This window comes from Gavia stellata, chromosome 7, assembly GCF_030936135.1.
Source record: "Gavia stellata isolate bGavSte3 chromosome 7, bGavSte3.hap2, whole genome shotgun sequence".
In the NCBI taxonomy this organism is placed as follows: Eukaryota; Metazoa; Chordata; class Aves; order Gaviiformes; family Gaviidae; genus Gavia; species Gavia stellata.
In genome coordinates, this window is record NC_082600.1 from 41,599,685 (window position 1) to 41,613,103 (window position 13,419).

Here is a 13,419-nt window from a genome sequence, read left to right on the forward strand (position 1 = left end):
TTTAAGTGATTGTTTTTTGATTTGCACCTTTTGTTATGTGCCTAAATTAAAAAAACATATATTGGGAAAGCCAAGAAGTAGGGGGTTTTATATTAAATAATTTAAAAGATTTAGTTTTCTACAGAAGCATGCTTTTGCTTGTAATTTTTTGTTTCTTTCTTTTAATAGAGTAGAAAATAATTTCAAGAAACACATTAGAGTCTCAAAATTTTTACCTGTCCTTTTTTTTTTTTTTAAAAAAAAAAAACCCTACTTTTGTAGAATTGCCAATGCCACTCCTATACCAGGAGACTTGCTGCGAGAAAACACAGATGAAGTGTTTCCTGATGAACAGCTCAGTGATGGAGAGAATGGTATTCCAGTTGGTGTCTCACCAGAGAAACTACCTGGATCCCCTGGGCATCAGCGTCCTCAGGAAAAAGACGTTTGGGAAGAAATGGATGCAAACAGAAACAAAATAAAACTAGGGATCTGTAAGGTACTTACAAATCTGCATTGTGAAGCCCATCTTTGAACAGTTTCCTGTCCTCATAGTGCACATAAGATATAATTAATAATGCAGTCTTACTAATACTGATTAGCCAGAATGGTCTAAGAAAATGAGATTTATGGTAGAGTTAACACATTTTATTAGAGCGATTTATATACTGGAACAAGCAGACAAGCTTTTGGGCCTTGTGTCACTTTATCAGGTCTTTATTATGAACAGTAGATTGCTGATAATTTGAGATTCTTTGTAGTTCATTCATATTAATGTTCTTCAGACATGATTTTGATTCTTGCTCACTGAATGAAACCAAAGCAAATTTCCTGCACTTTGCATGTGTAGAAGTTAGATACTGAATATACAAAAAACAGTTTAATGTTATTCTTCAATTGACAGATTGGCAGTGTGATCGGCATTATCCATTTAATTCACTTGGTGTTTTTGCTTCCGTAAGATATGATACCTTTGTGCTGATCCAAAGAGGTTCATGGGCTAGTCTTTTTAGAAGAGAATGCTGCTTAATTTTGAAAAGTGGTCTCTGAGAAGTCGTTCCTGTCTTGCTTGCTCACAATCACAACATTTCATAGTTGGACAAATGTAGTCCTGTTTCTTGATGTAAAGATGTTTTGAACATGAAATGTACTGAAAATGTTCTTTAGCTAGGAGAGCTGTCTAGTTTTGAGGCTGTTACTTCTTGTTTACTAGAAAAAAATGTATTGTGGGAAAGAATAAGGCATGGTGCCTATTTTCATATGTGCTTATTTGTTTTTTTTTACCAAAGAGGGAGAAAGGAGATTGTTCTGGTTTAAACAAAGGCAATTTCTATTAGTGATACCTGTTGAAACCAAGAATGATCATGATTTCCCAGCTCTAAATCATGTCCAGTTAGTATACAAGATGGAATGCGGTTGGACTAAAACATAGTTCTAAGTCACAGAAATATCTAGTAGATTTAGTGTATAACAGTGTTACGTCCTTCAGAGAATCATAAAGACAGCTTGGAAGCTAACTTCCCTTTAATAAGAGCACTTGACTGTAAAGCAGACTGAAGATGCTACCAAGTGCCAGGTTTCAGACTATTATGAAAGAAAATTTCAGAGATGGATGTGAAATATCAGAGTAAATTTAAGTGTATTACTGGGTTTCTGAGACTCCTGTTCTCAGACCTACCCAGAACTAGTATATTACTAGTATTTTTTCTGTTGTGGGTGTGTGCTAAAGAGCATATCTGAACTACCTTAACTATGGCATGAGCTCAATGACCATTCAAACACAAAGTGGTTTATCACAGGGTAAAAACCTGGATTGTATTCACCATGTAGTACCTTGTCTTCCTCTGTTTTGCTGCTCCTAGGGAGTTCCATTTTTACTTTACTTTTTGCACAGGCTACCACAGAGGAAGAAAACAGCCACGGGCCAGTGAATGGAATGCTTAATGCACCAAGTCTTGGTTCTCCAATTCGTGTTCGCTCAGAGACCACCCAGCTAGACAGAGATGTCCCACTGGTGCGGAAGTTACGTTCAATTCACAGCTTTGAACTGGAGAAGCGTCTGACATTAGAGTCAAAGCCAGACACTGAAAAATTTCTTGAGAACTGGTAAAGAAATTATTTTATTCTTACGCTTAGAACTTTTCAGGATATGTAGTTAAGATACTATCATCTTTCCTCTGCCATGTGAAAACCAGGAATGGACCTACTGAGTTATGCTTATGGAAGCTACAGCAAAGTGTTTACTATGTTCATAATATTGCTCGTTTAATGGATTTCACCACTTAGCAGGTTCTTTAAAAAAAGATTAGTGCTAGTATACAGTTAAAGTTGGACTTCCACACTTGACAATTTTTTATTTTGAGATCTAGTGCTGTAACCCTGATGTTTTTTACCTTTTTCTTCAGTGAGATAATCTTGACAGTCAGTACAACTCATTCTAAATACAAATGATGACATCAGGTATTCAGTAAAGGTAACATGGGATTAGATTATATGACATGAGGACAGTTTGCAAGAAGTAGAGTTATGAAATAAAGTTAGAAATCTACCTGCACGTGCAGGTTTAGTTATGCCCAAAGGTGTTGCACCAACATAAAAAAATCTTGATAGAAGACAGAGGTCTTAAAATGGAATTTAAAGGTAGAGAAGAGACAGATGCATGAGAACAGGTTAAATTTGCCTATATGTAGAAAGAATAAGGGGAGAAGGATGCAGTGAAATCTGACTGAAAGGCAGAGGCTGACTGGGGAAAGCAGAAGACAGCTGAGATGCTGACAGTTGCAAAATCCATCTAAATATGTCACAGGGGCATTAGGAATTTGAATTTGTTTGATGAAGCAAGTTCTGCAAAGCATAAATAAGAAATCAATCAAAACAATAACATTCTTCTTGAAAGCATCTACTAACTGCTGCTGGAGACATCTGTTTCTTCTGTTTTGCTTTGAGTCTCTGCTTTGTAGCATAAATTAAGTACAGTGGACATCTGGTTGTAGCCTCAGCACTGAGTTGGTATCCACTCACTATTCTCCCTTCTGGTAATTACATTTACAATACAATATGATACATTACAATTACACTTACAAAATGTGCAGATTTCTAAGACTGTCCGCCCATTTTTACTTGACATCAGAGTTATTTGTCTCAAATTGTGGATCTTACAACCGTGGTAGATTGTTCTAAAATATGACAATAAATTTTTATATAAATCTAGTTTTCCTCTACTGAAAAAACTCAAATGTAGCTCACATTATTTAATTAATTCTTAACTAATTCAGATATTAACTTCTTTTCTTAAGTTTGGAGAAGATGCAGAAAGACTTGAATGCTGCGGCAGAGACTACTGTTGCTGCTGTTCCTCCTGTTTCTCAGAAAACACCCATTCCTGCTCCTGTGACTGCCCGCATGGACCACGTTTGGCACTATGATGAAGAATATCTTCCAGACGCTTCAAAGCCTGTGTCAGCTAGTTCTCCAGAACATGTTGATGGTGTTATTAGCAATGGATTTGTAGCTGTTAACGTAAGCTCCTGCAGGCAGGAGGTTGATTCTAAGGAATGGGTGATAATAGATAAGGAACGGGACTTGCAGGACTTCAGGACAAATGAGGCTTTAGGGCACAAAACGACTGGAAGTCCCTCTGATGAAGAGCCGGAAGTACTACAAGTTCTAGAGGAGTGCCCTCCAGAAGAGCAGCCCAGACAGGGTGGTTGGGCAGGAAACAGTGTCCATGCCAAGAACCAAACCTCAGGGGTGGAGTTTGTTCTAGCCATGGAGTGTCATCCTGCTGCTTCCGAACAGCTTACAGATAAATTGGAACTTCTGTCCGGAGCTGCTGGACAGCTTCTTGCAGCCACCCCTACAAGTCCTATGGAAGCTCAAGCAGAAGGAGCACTCACTCCGGTAAGAGAAACGGTTGCTGTTTTATTGAATCTCTCTTTATTCAGAATTAAATGAGGATATCTTAAGGGAAAACGCAATAGTGTATATACAATAGTGTAGCAGAAATCCCTAGTTTCATCAGATATGGGACTTGATTTTTGAGGAATGATCTGCCATGTTCCGTTATATGAGTGTTTACATTCTTCCACAGAGGTGGCTATATTTCTGCAGGTATGATCCACAGAACTGGCCTCAATAAAAACAATTAAATAATAATGTATATATCTTTTTATTTTTATATATATATATATAAAGAAACTCCTTATACAGTGATTCTTAATCAGTCAGAGATACACATGCAAATATTTATTTATTATATTTGCAGTAAATAAACATGAAATTACAATGAATATATAAAATACCGTGCTAGAGTGTTTCATGTGTTTCAGGAAAAGCCTAGATGGCTGAAATTAAAGAAACAGTGTTACTTGCTCTCACCATCATTGAAGTAGTGTTTTCTTTTGGAATTTCCTTTTTTTCTTCTTGTTTCTTCGGAAATTTCTAATGGTTCTTATACAAACAGCTTGTTGGCTTTTATAAATTGTTGCTACTTCTCACTTCCAAGCTAATTTTGTAACAACTGCTTTGCTCCCAGAGTTTTCTCTTCACTAAGATTGCTTTGCTTCCATTGCATTCTCTTCTTTATGTGTTTCTCCATCTTTTCTAAAGAATTTTCATTTGCACAGTTTTTGAACATTTACTTCTTTTCTCCTCTGTCACTGATTCTAAACAAAGACTTCTTCGGCTTTACTGAAGGAGGAAGTGGGATTAATGGTTAAGTGATTGGGAGTCAGCTCCTGGTTTTATTTCTCCCCTTTTCTCAGTAGATGTTGTGTCATCTATGATATAAAGGACAATTCTTTCAAGCTCCTTTGAGCCAAGAAACCTGGCTGTACTTATCCCTCACTTATAACCATTTTTTGTGAAAGTTACAGCCAGCTCATTAGAAAAAGAAACTTGTCACCAACCACTCATTTATTATAAGGTGTGGAATATCCTTTATGGTGAAAATGAACGACTCAATGTCATTAATTATAGCTGTACAGTAAAATTTCAAATACACCTAGGTTCTCATGGAAAACTCAAGATCATATCTTCTATACAAGATTATATTCAGATATCATACTTTGTGAATTATGTAGTTTATAGAAGGTTCATTTTGCATGATTCAAAGTACAGAACTGTGTTAAACAACAGAAGATTTTTGAGATTTTAGTTGAAATATTAGTTGCATGAAAGAGTTTTTGATGAGTTAGAAACTCGTAAAGGTGAAAAATTAATTTAAATCACTGAGTTGTTTTCAGTTTTTCAATATTTTAACATTAGTTTTAGTAAAACAGACAAGAAAGAGTCCTGTACAAAATACTAATTATCAGGTGTTTTTATTTCAAAAGCCATTAAAAAACAGCTTGCAATTTTGTATGCAAATGCGCTATCCCACTTTATACGAACTTGGCTCTTTTTGGGGAAATAGTTATTTTACTTAAAACTGAAAGCAGAGGTGATATAAATATCATGTACTACAGTGCAAATAATGGACAATATCTTTATCTGGAAAGGAAGAAGCTTCTGAGCATGGGAGCAGAAATAGTTATAAACAAGGTCAATTAATTATAAGATGTATTGGAACAAATACTTGTTGAAGTAGACACTGGGGTGAGATTGTATTTTAGTTTGGCTTTGCAAGCAGGTAAGGGAGATTTGTCACGACCTCAAAAATGGGGGAAATGAGTATGGTTTATATTATCCTGGAAGGGCAAGTAGTGCTGTGAGGGCAAGATGAATGACAGGAAGGAACTTGCTATTTTGAAGGTGAATTATGTGGAATTGAAAATATAAAGTGAACTGGGAATAAGGAAAATAGAATTATTTGGCTGATATAGAAACTGCGAACAGAGTGTGTCTATGCAGTGTGTCTATTCCAACAGTGATGGCAATTTGTGGTAGTCTTCCATCTACTTCATTAGGCCTTGAAAGCCAAACAAAGCCCAGGAGGATATTTGGGGGTGAGTTGTTCTTTCTGTCCTTCGTTGATGGTATTCCACTTCATAAAAGATGCTTAAAAATTCCTTAAGATGGGTACCGGAACCTAGCTTTTCTTATAGGTGAGTGTCCTAGTCACTTCACAAGGAGACAGTATATATATGCCTCTTCATACAGTAGTTATGTCTGATTCAGAGTCCTGGTCACCTTAGGGAGCTGTTTGGTAGGGTTCTTTTCCTTCTTCCTCAAAGCATTTACCCACCTGAAACTGTTCTTTGAATGTGATCCTTGTTTGTGGATCAGATGTTCTTGTTCTTTGGTAATTTTATCTAGGTAGCATCTTCCTGACAATACAAATAATGGGCAAAGGGTCATATTTGACTTTTCTGCTGATTTAATGATATTGCACCAGTTACTAAGAGCAGGCTTGGATCAAAGAATGAAAGTTTAAGGACCATAAATCAAATCACTTAAGTGTTACTAAAAGGGGTTAAAAATAGATGTTGAAGTTACAGTAATATAATAGCTTGATATAATTTCTGAAACAGTTTATTCCTTTCAAACAGCTTGAAACTCTAGATCATGTCAGCATTCATGGTCATCGTTCTTTTGAATATACCTCCCATGTGGATTTCTAGTGACCTGCTTCACTATCACTTAGGAGAAAGTATGATGAATTATGTTCTTTGAGCTTATTCTGATAGGTTTGTTAAATAATGCAAGCAATTACTTCCAATGGTGAATGAATGAAATAGTTTTCCTGGTTTATGGTTTTTTTATTTTTAATTTTTACTTTGATTATTCTTTATTCTTTATTTCTTTCAGGGCTTTATTGCTCACTATTTAAGTAGTAAGTAGTAGCAAGGATATTTCTGTATGAGAAACTAAAGGTTCATATACTCACCCATAATTTTATTTTCTCCTGAAGGAAATAAATTGCTGGTCTGCAGTCCTTCCATTTGTAGATAAATGTTCTTCCTGAAATTATGTGTGTACATGGATTTCCTGTAATTGATGATAATATAATGTCTTACCTGTTTCACACAGCATCAGCATTTTAATAAGAATGTAAAATTGTAGCAGTTCAGGAAGGAAACCTGAACTCAAATAGTAAGAGAGAAAAATGTCTAAGTTATTGGCTTGGGGATGAGCAAGTTTCAGGCATAAAAAATTACGGCAAATTATGCTATCTATTATGAAAAAAACCTGCAGGTAAGAGAACTAATTTTCATGTTATCCATCATGGTTTTCCAGTTGCAATACAGATTCTGTGTGCTATCAGCAAATACCAGTTTGATCTGGCTCAGTCGTGGGCATATGGTCACATTTCTGTTGAACTATTCAGAGCGTGCTAGGGTATATATATGCTGATTTTATGCTTTCATTATGGCTTTATGTTGACTTTGGCTGCAGGAGGACAGGCAGTACCTGATTTGCTGTAATATCTGCTGGTATGAAGTTAACCTGTCAAAAGAATTTGAACTGATCTAGACTAATGGTGACTTTATACCTGCAGCAGCACTTTGCATCATACAGCTGTAGTTTTCTTTTCCTTGATCTGGTAGTAAGAGCCTAAAGGTGGACTTGCTGTGTTGTTGAACCATGGCCTCATTAATTTATTGTGTTCTTAGTGAATTGCAGTGAACTCCATACAGTGCATGCACAAAACTTTGCAACTTATGTTTGTCAAGCAGATATTTTAACAAAGAAATAATAATGGAGTTGAAGTAATTGAATACGTAACAGCTAATTCCATTTTCATCTTCAGTTTAAATTAAACAACAGTTTGCTCTGGTCACACTTGGTTGACAACCTAATACTATACATATATATGCATATAGAAGAGGTTTGACTGTGTGAATCTATTGATTTTTATTATTTAGAAATATTGCTGAAATTAGCATTTTGTACATTGAGGTAGTTATGTTTTATCAAAAACCTGCTCTTAAATTTCCATTTATTTCAGAGTTCCAACTGGTTTAATTTTCATGTACCTTCTATCCTCAGTTGCTGCTTTTATGAGACCCTGGAAATACTTTTTTTTTTTCCAGTTGAGAGACAACTATGCATTATGGGAACTGAAGCTTTAGGATTGACACAACTGAAAATACCTTTTCCTTGGAAACTGAAATGCTTGATAGGTGCTCTCTGTTTCCAAGGAATACAGGTTAGAATTGCAAATACCATGGTAGGAAACAGAAAATCACCTTCATGAAGCTTGCAAAAAGTTTCCATATCTCTACTCCTCATGTGTTTGTCCAAATTTACTTGAAAAAAAGAATTGCAAACTGTATATAGCAATCTCATTTACAGGTGTTTAGATGTGTCACCATCAGATATTTACTCAGCGCTGGCAAAGGTCTTGCAAAGAATCAGTTGATTTCAGAGTTGTATGTCAAAGCTATAGGTTTATTAGAATCATCAATACCAATCTGAAAATGTGCTTTCTCTAAAATTATTAGTTTGGAACACTTTGACTTTACAGTTCTGTTCTTTTTTTTTTGCCCTTTTGTAAATGCTTGAGTGATGTAGTTCAAGATGAAGCAATTGTTCGTGGATTCTCCAGGCCAGTGTATCCTTCTAGTTCAATCCCATATTTGGAAAATTTCATCAAAAGTGTTTAGTACTAATCTTACTGATTAATCCTGTCAGCTACGGTTCTTAATATATGCTGCTGTAGCTGTAGTTGTACAGTCACATTTGTAAAGCCTGCAACGGGTTTATATATGCTAAAAATATAGTAATCTCAGAAACCAGTGTTGTTACACAGATGTGCTAAGCATTTGCAAGGACCAGTCAACAATCACCTAGTTTGTGTGCACAGTGTCCTTGGAACAGACTCTGTTCGTTTATTAAATTTGCCCTAGATTGTTACTGACTGACTGAAGGTAGGAGCCAGCTAGAGAAAGGATGCTCACTTTTGATTTTGATACTAGATTTTAAAAAATTGATGGAAAATGTGAAGATTAGATTTAAGGTACCTCTTAAATTATCAGCTTTTAGCCTGTGAGGGAGTTGTGAATATGGTCTTCTAAGAAAATGTGCATAGGCAAGACATAAACAAGAATTATTAAAGTATTGATTTTTAAACCTTATTTTCTTCCCCGCCGTGTTGTTCTCACAGCTCAACTCATCTCATATGCTGCATTTCTCCACTCCAAGAATTTCAAGCCCCATCCTCCGCACCATGAGCCCTATAGCCTATCTATCCATCCACTCGGACGCTCTGAAAGAGGCTGGTTTACCACGGAGTCAATCAGCTGAGAGCCACTCCTCTTCCTCCCGCTCAACTGGTCGTAGGCAGCTTCCTGTCATTCCCTGTGGCAACAAGTTCCCCCCTGTCATTCGCATCTCAAAAGCACAACTTCAGCAGGTGAATAAGCCTTGTCTTCATAAAAGTGACTGCATTGTAGCAGTCATCTGCAAAGTTTAACATTTTCAGTTGCTCTGCACAGTCCGGTAGTAGGCATATGCTAGTCATACTGCTATACATAACATCCAAAAAATATTTTGAAAGATCAAGTTAGGGAATAAGAATGGATCTTGTTCAGGAATAGAATCAGGAATACTCTGTGAGGAAGACATGTTGTCCCACTTAAAACAGGTAAAATTAGAGAGCTGTTATTCAGGCTATGATCTGGAGCATGAAGCATCTTTGGATGTTCTGGAAGATAGATTCACTTCCTCAGAGGGATTTTCTCTTGAAAAATGTAGGATTATAAAATCTAGAAAACAGGTTTTTTTCTTCTTTCAAAACTAAGATTAAAATATCTCTTTTTTTTTTTTTATGTGTCCCTATAATCAGTACCAGGTGGATTTTGAATTGGGAACACATATCAAAATTTGGACAACCTTAAATGAATTTAATGTGAGAAAAAAGGATCTAGAGATAGTCAAATTGCTCCTTTGGGAATGAACAAATAATTAATTGTTCCACTGCTTGCAGTATACAAAGCAAAGATGGGAATTATCAGGGGTCATAGCTAATGGAAAATGTCAGTAGAGAAAGGGGACTTTTCATAGTTTTGTATTCACAGTTTCATTTCAATATGAAAAAGAAGAAAACTTAGAATCATGATTGAAGTTAACCATAATTTGTGTATTAGTCACAAAAATACTGAGATTTGCTAAGCAGCATGAGCTTGCATTGACTGGTAAAGCAGTATGACATAGCATTAATGCATAAGACCGTAACATATCATCATCATTTTACCATTAATACTTCATTTGGATTATATTTTGTGTTGCCTTTTATTTCCAATGTATTTTTCAGTATAAATATTTCTATGTGAAAGACTTTTTTTTTTTTTTCACTGAAGCATGCACAGGAGTATTGATATTAAAAGTAATCGATCAACATTAGCTTCTTTCAAACTTCCATAGGATCAGTGGTGAGTGATAACAGAAGGCAAAGTAGTTAGTGTACTTATGTCAGCATTTTGTCTGTTAACTCAAAAAGCAGTGTTTTTTTCCTGCAACTCCTGGCTGCTTTTTATCTGAATATAGAAAAATAGTTCTGCCATTGATGTATGGAAACGGACAAACAGTAGCTCCCAGAGGTTCATAATTGTGAACTTGATGGGATACCAAAAGACCACATTCTTCATGACGACTGACGTATTGACTAGAGAAAAGGACTTGGGAGAAATTAACTCATTAAAAGTTAAGCTTCAGTATTTTTCAGGATTAGTTTGTATCCCAGGATGCAAAATGACCTAATTTTTTTTTGCCTGTACATCTACGATTTAAATTTTCCAATCAGAATGTATTGCAGGTATAATTAGGAAACTGCTTACAATACTCAAAGAAAGTAGGTTGGCACAGGGGGTCTTCTCTGGCTTCCTTAGTACCCAACAAATGAATACAGCTGCAATATTAATAGGGGCTGCAAAGTGATATACTTTCTTGTCATGTGAAAAAGAATTGGTATTGTGCCAGGTGCTGCTAGTGAGTGGAGTGAGGGTTATATGTAGCATTCTCAGCCTCTCCTTTCTTTTTACCTGGTAAGTTCATGACTGCTGTATTCCTTTTCAAGCTGTGATTTTCAAAGTCCTGACTCTGTTGAGAATTTAACTTCCAGTTTTTCATTTGCTATGGGAACTACAAGCATGTGATTCTTTAGTTCATTGCAACAACAAAGGCCTCATGTACTTCATGGCTCACTGAAGAACTGAAATACTTTTGCAAGTCCTTCTCTTTTCTACAGTGCAGTAATGTTAGGTACTTAGCAAACTAGAAGTTCCAGCAGCATGAAGGATGATTATGCATGTTAATAACATAAAGCTTTTTTCCAGTTAAATATTAAAAAGAATTCTAATGTCATTCTATATTGTTCTGTATAAATATTTGGTACTGAATATATTTTTGTGTATTTCCTGCTGTTTGCAATTTGGTTCAGCATTCATAACTAATGAACTGCAGAGGTCAGGGATCCATGTGGTTGAATTTAGTTTCACGTATTAAAAAATAGGAAATGATACATTTGTTCCAGAAATCAAGCAAAGGGATTTTCTTTCCTGTTTGTTGATAAGTGAAGGTTACAGAATCGCAGAATCACAGAATCATTAAGGTTGGAAAAGACCTGTAAGATCATCAGGTCCAACCATCAACCAACACCACCATGCCCACTAAACCATGTCCCACAATGCCTCGTCCACATGTTCCTGGAACACCTCCACTGAGGGTGACTCCACCACTTCCCCGGGCAGCCTGTTCCAGTGTTTTACCACTCTCTCAGTAAAGAACTTTTTCCTAATATCCAGCCTGAACCTCCCCTGGTGCAACTTGAGGCCATTTCCTCCTGTCCTGTCACTAGTCACTTGGGAGAAGAGACCAACACCCACCTCTCTGGAAACCCCTTTCAGATAATTGTAGAGAGCGACGAGGTCTCCCCTCAGCCTCCTCTTCTCCAGACTGAACAACCCCAGTTCCCTCAGCCGCTCCTCATCAGACTTGTGCTCCAGACCCCTCACCAGCTTCGTCGCCCTTCTCTGGACACGCTCCAGCACCTCAATGTCCTTCTTGTAGTGAGAGGCCCAAAACTGAACACAGCAGTCAAAGTGCGGCCTCACCAGTGCCGAGTACAGGGGCACGATCACCTCCCTACTCCTGATGGCCACACTATTTCTGATACAGGCCAGGATGCCGTTGGCCTTCTTGGCCACCTGGGCACACTGCTGGCTCATCTTCAGCCGGCTGTCCATCAACTCCCCCAGGTCCTTTTCTGCGGGGCAGCCTTCCAGCCACTTGTCCCCAAGCCTGTAGCGTTGCATGGGGTTGTTGTGACCAAAGTGTAGGACTCTGCACTTGGCTTTGTTGAACCTCATACAATTAGCTTTGGCCCATGGATCCAGCCTGTCCAGATCCATCTGCAAAGCCTTCCTACCCTTGAGCAGATGAACACTCCCGCCCAACTTGGTGTTGTCTGCAAACTTGCTGAGGGTGCACTCAATCCCCTCATCCAGATCATTGATAAATACATTAAACAAGACCGGCCCCCAAACTGAGCCCTGGGGGACTCCGCTTGTGACCGGCCACCAACTGGATTTCAGTCCATTCACCATGACTCTCTGGGCTCAGCCATCCAGCCAGGTTTTTACCCAGCGAAGAGTACACCTGTCTAAGCCACCAGCCGCCAGTTTCTCCAGGAGAATACAGTGGGAGACAGTGTCAAAGGCTTTATTAAAGTCCATGTAGACAACATCCACAGCTTTTCCTTCATCCACTTGGCGGGTCACCTGGGCATAGAAGGAGATCAGGTTGGTAAAGCAGGACCTGCCTTTCATGAACCTGGGTTCAGGAATTGTAACCCACCTTCCTCTAGTTTGGCATCAGATAGAGGAGGTCATTAAATTTCTGTGTATTTTCTGCTTAATAGTGCAGAGAGGGTATAGGATGTAGGTCTACCTTTATTTCTTTGATAAACAGAACTCTTCTCTTGCCATACGTGTATTATGGAAGAGAATTGGAGTATTTTGCTTCAACTCTCCTTAGTTATTCAACTTGCAGCATAGAGAAAGAGTCTGGCAGCATTAGAGCTGACATTAAAACCAGAATGAATTCTTTGACTGTACTTGAATCTGAAGAGTGGGGCTGGAGTACTATTAGCATCCTTTTCGTCTTACAGCATGGTCAACTTGCAAAGCAAATCCTCTTGAAACATAACCTTTTTTTTTCTTTCTGTGAATTTTTCAGCCAGATAAGTTCTCTGAACTCTGCTCATTAGAAGACTGCATAGAGTGTTGTGTGAGGTCAATGGAAAAGGTGATGTGAGTGCAGCAACTACTGGCCAGGGCTGTGTATCAAGAGATTGCTTAGGTAGACGTTGTACTAAATGTCTAACTGTGTCTTGAGAAACAGTCAAAATCAGTGACTTCAGATTTTGATCTCTATGGTTTCTCAGCTCTAGTTCTTCAGTAAGATAATGAACACCTCTTCAAGCCACGGCAGCCATCTAGAATACTTCTAAACTGGCTGCTATACAATAAGATTCAGCCCTCAACAAAGGTGGATTCCAGT

At 37.6% G+C, this 13,419-nt stretch overlaps 1 protein-coding gene across 1 annotated transcript in view; it reads left to right on the forward strand.

The window, feature by feature from the left end:
• The window catches only part of TTBK2 (tau tubulin kinase 2), a 74,061-nt gene that overhangs the window by 45,716 nt on the left and 14,926 nt on the right, over positions 1–13,419 (forward strand). The window contains exons 10-12 of the mRNA XM_059819722.1: positions 262–478; positions 1,874–2,085; positions 3,276–3,879. Coding sequence (XP_059675705.1) covers positions 262–478; positions 1,874–2,085; positions 3,276–3,879 — 1,033 coding nt within the window. The remainder of the gene's footprint in view (positions 1–261; positions 479–1,873; positions 2,086–3,275; positions 3,880–13,419) is intronic.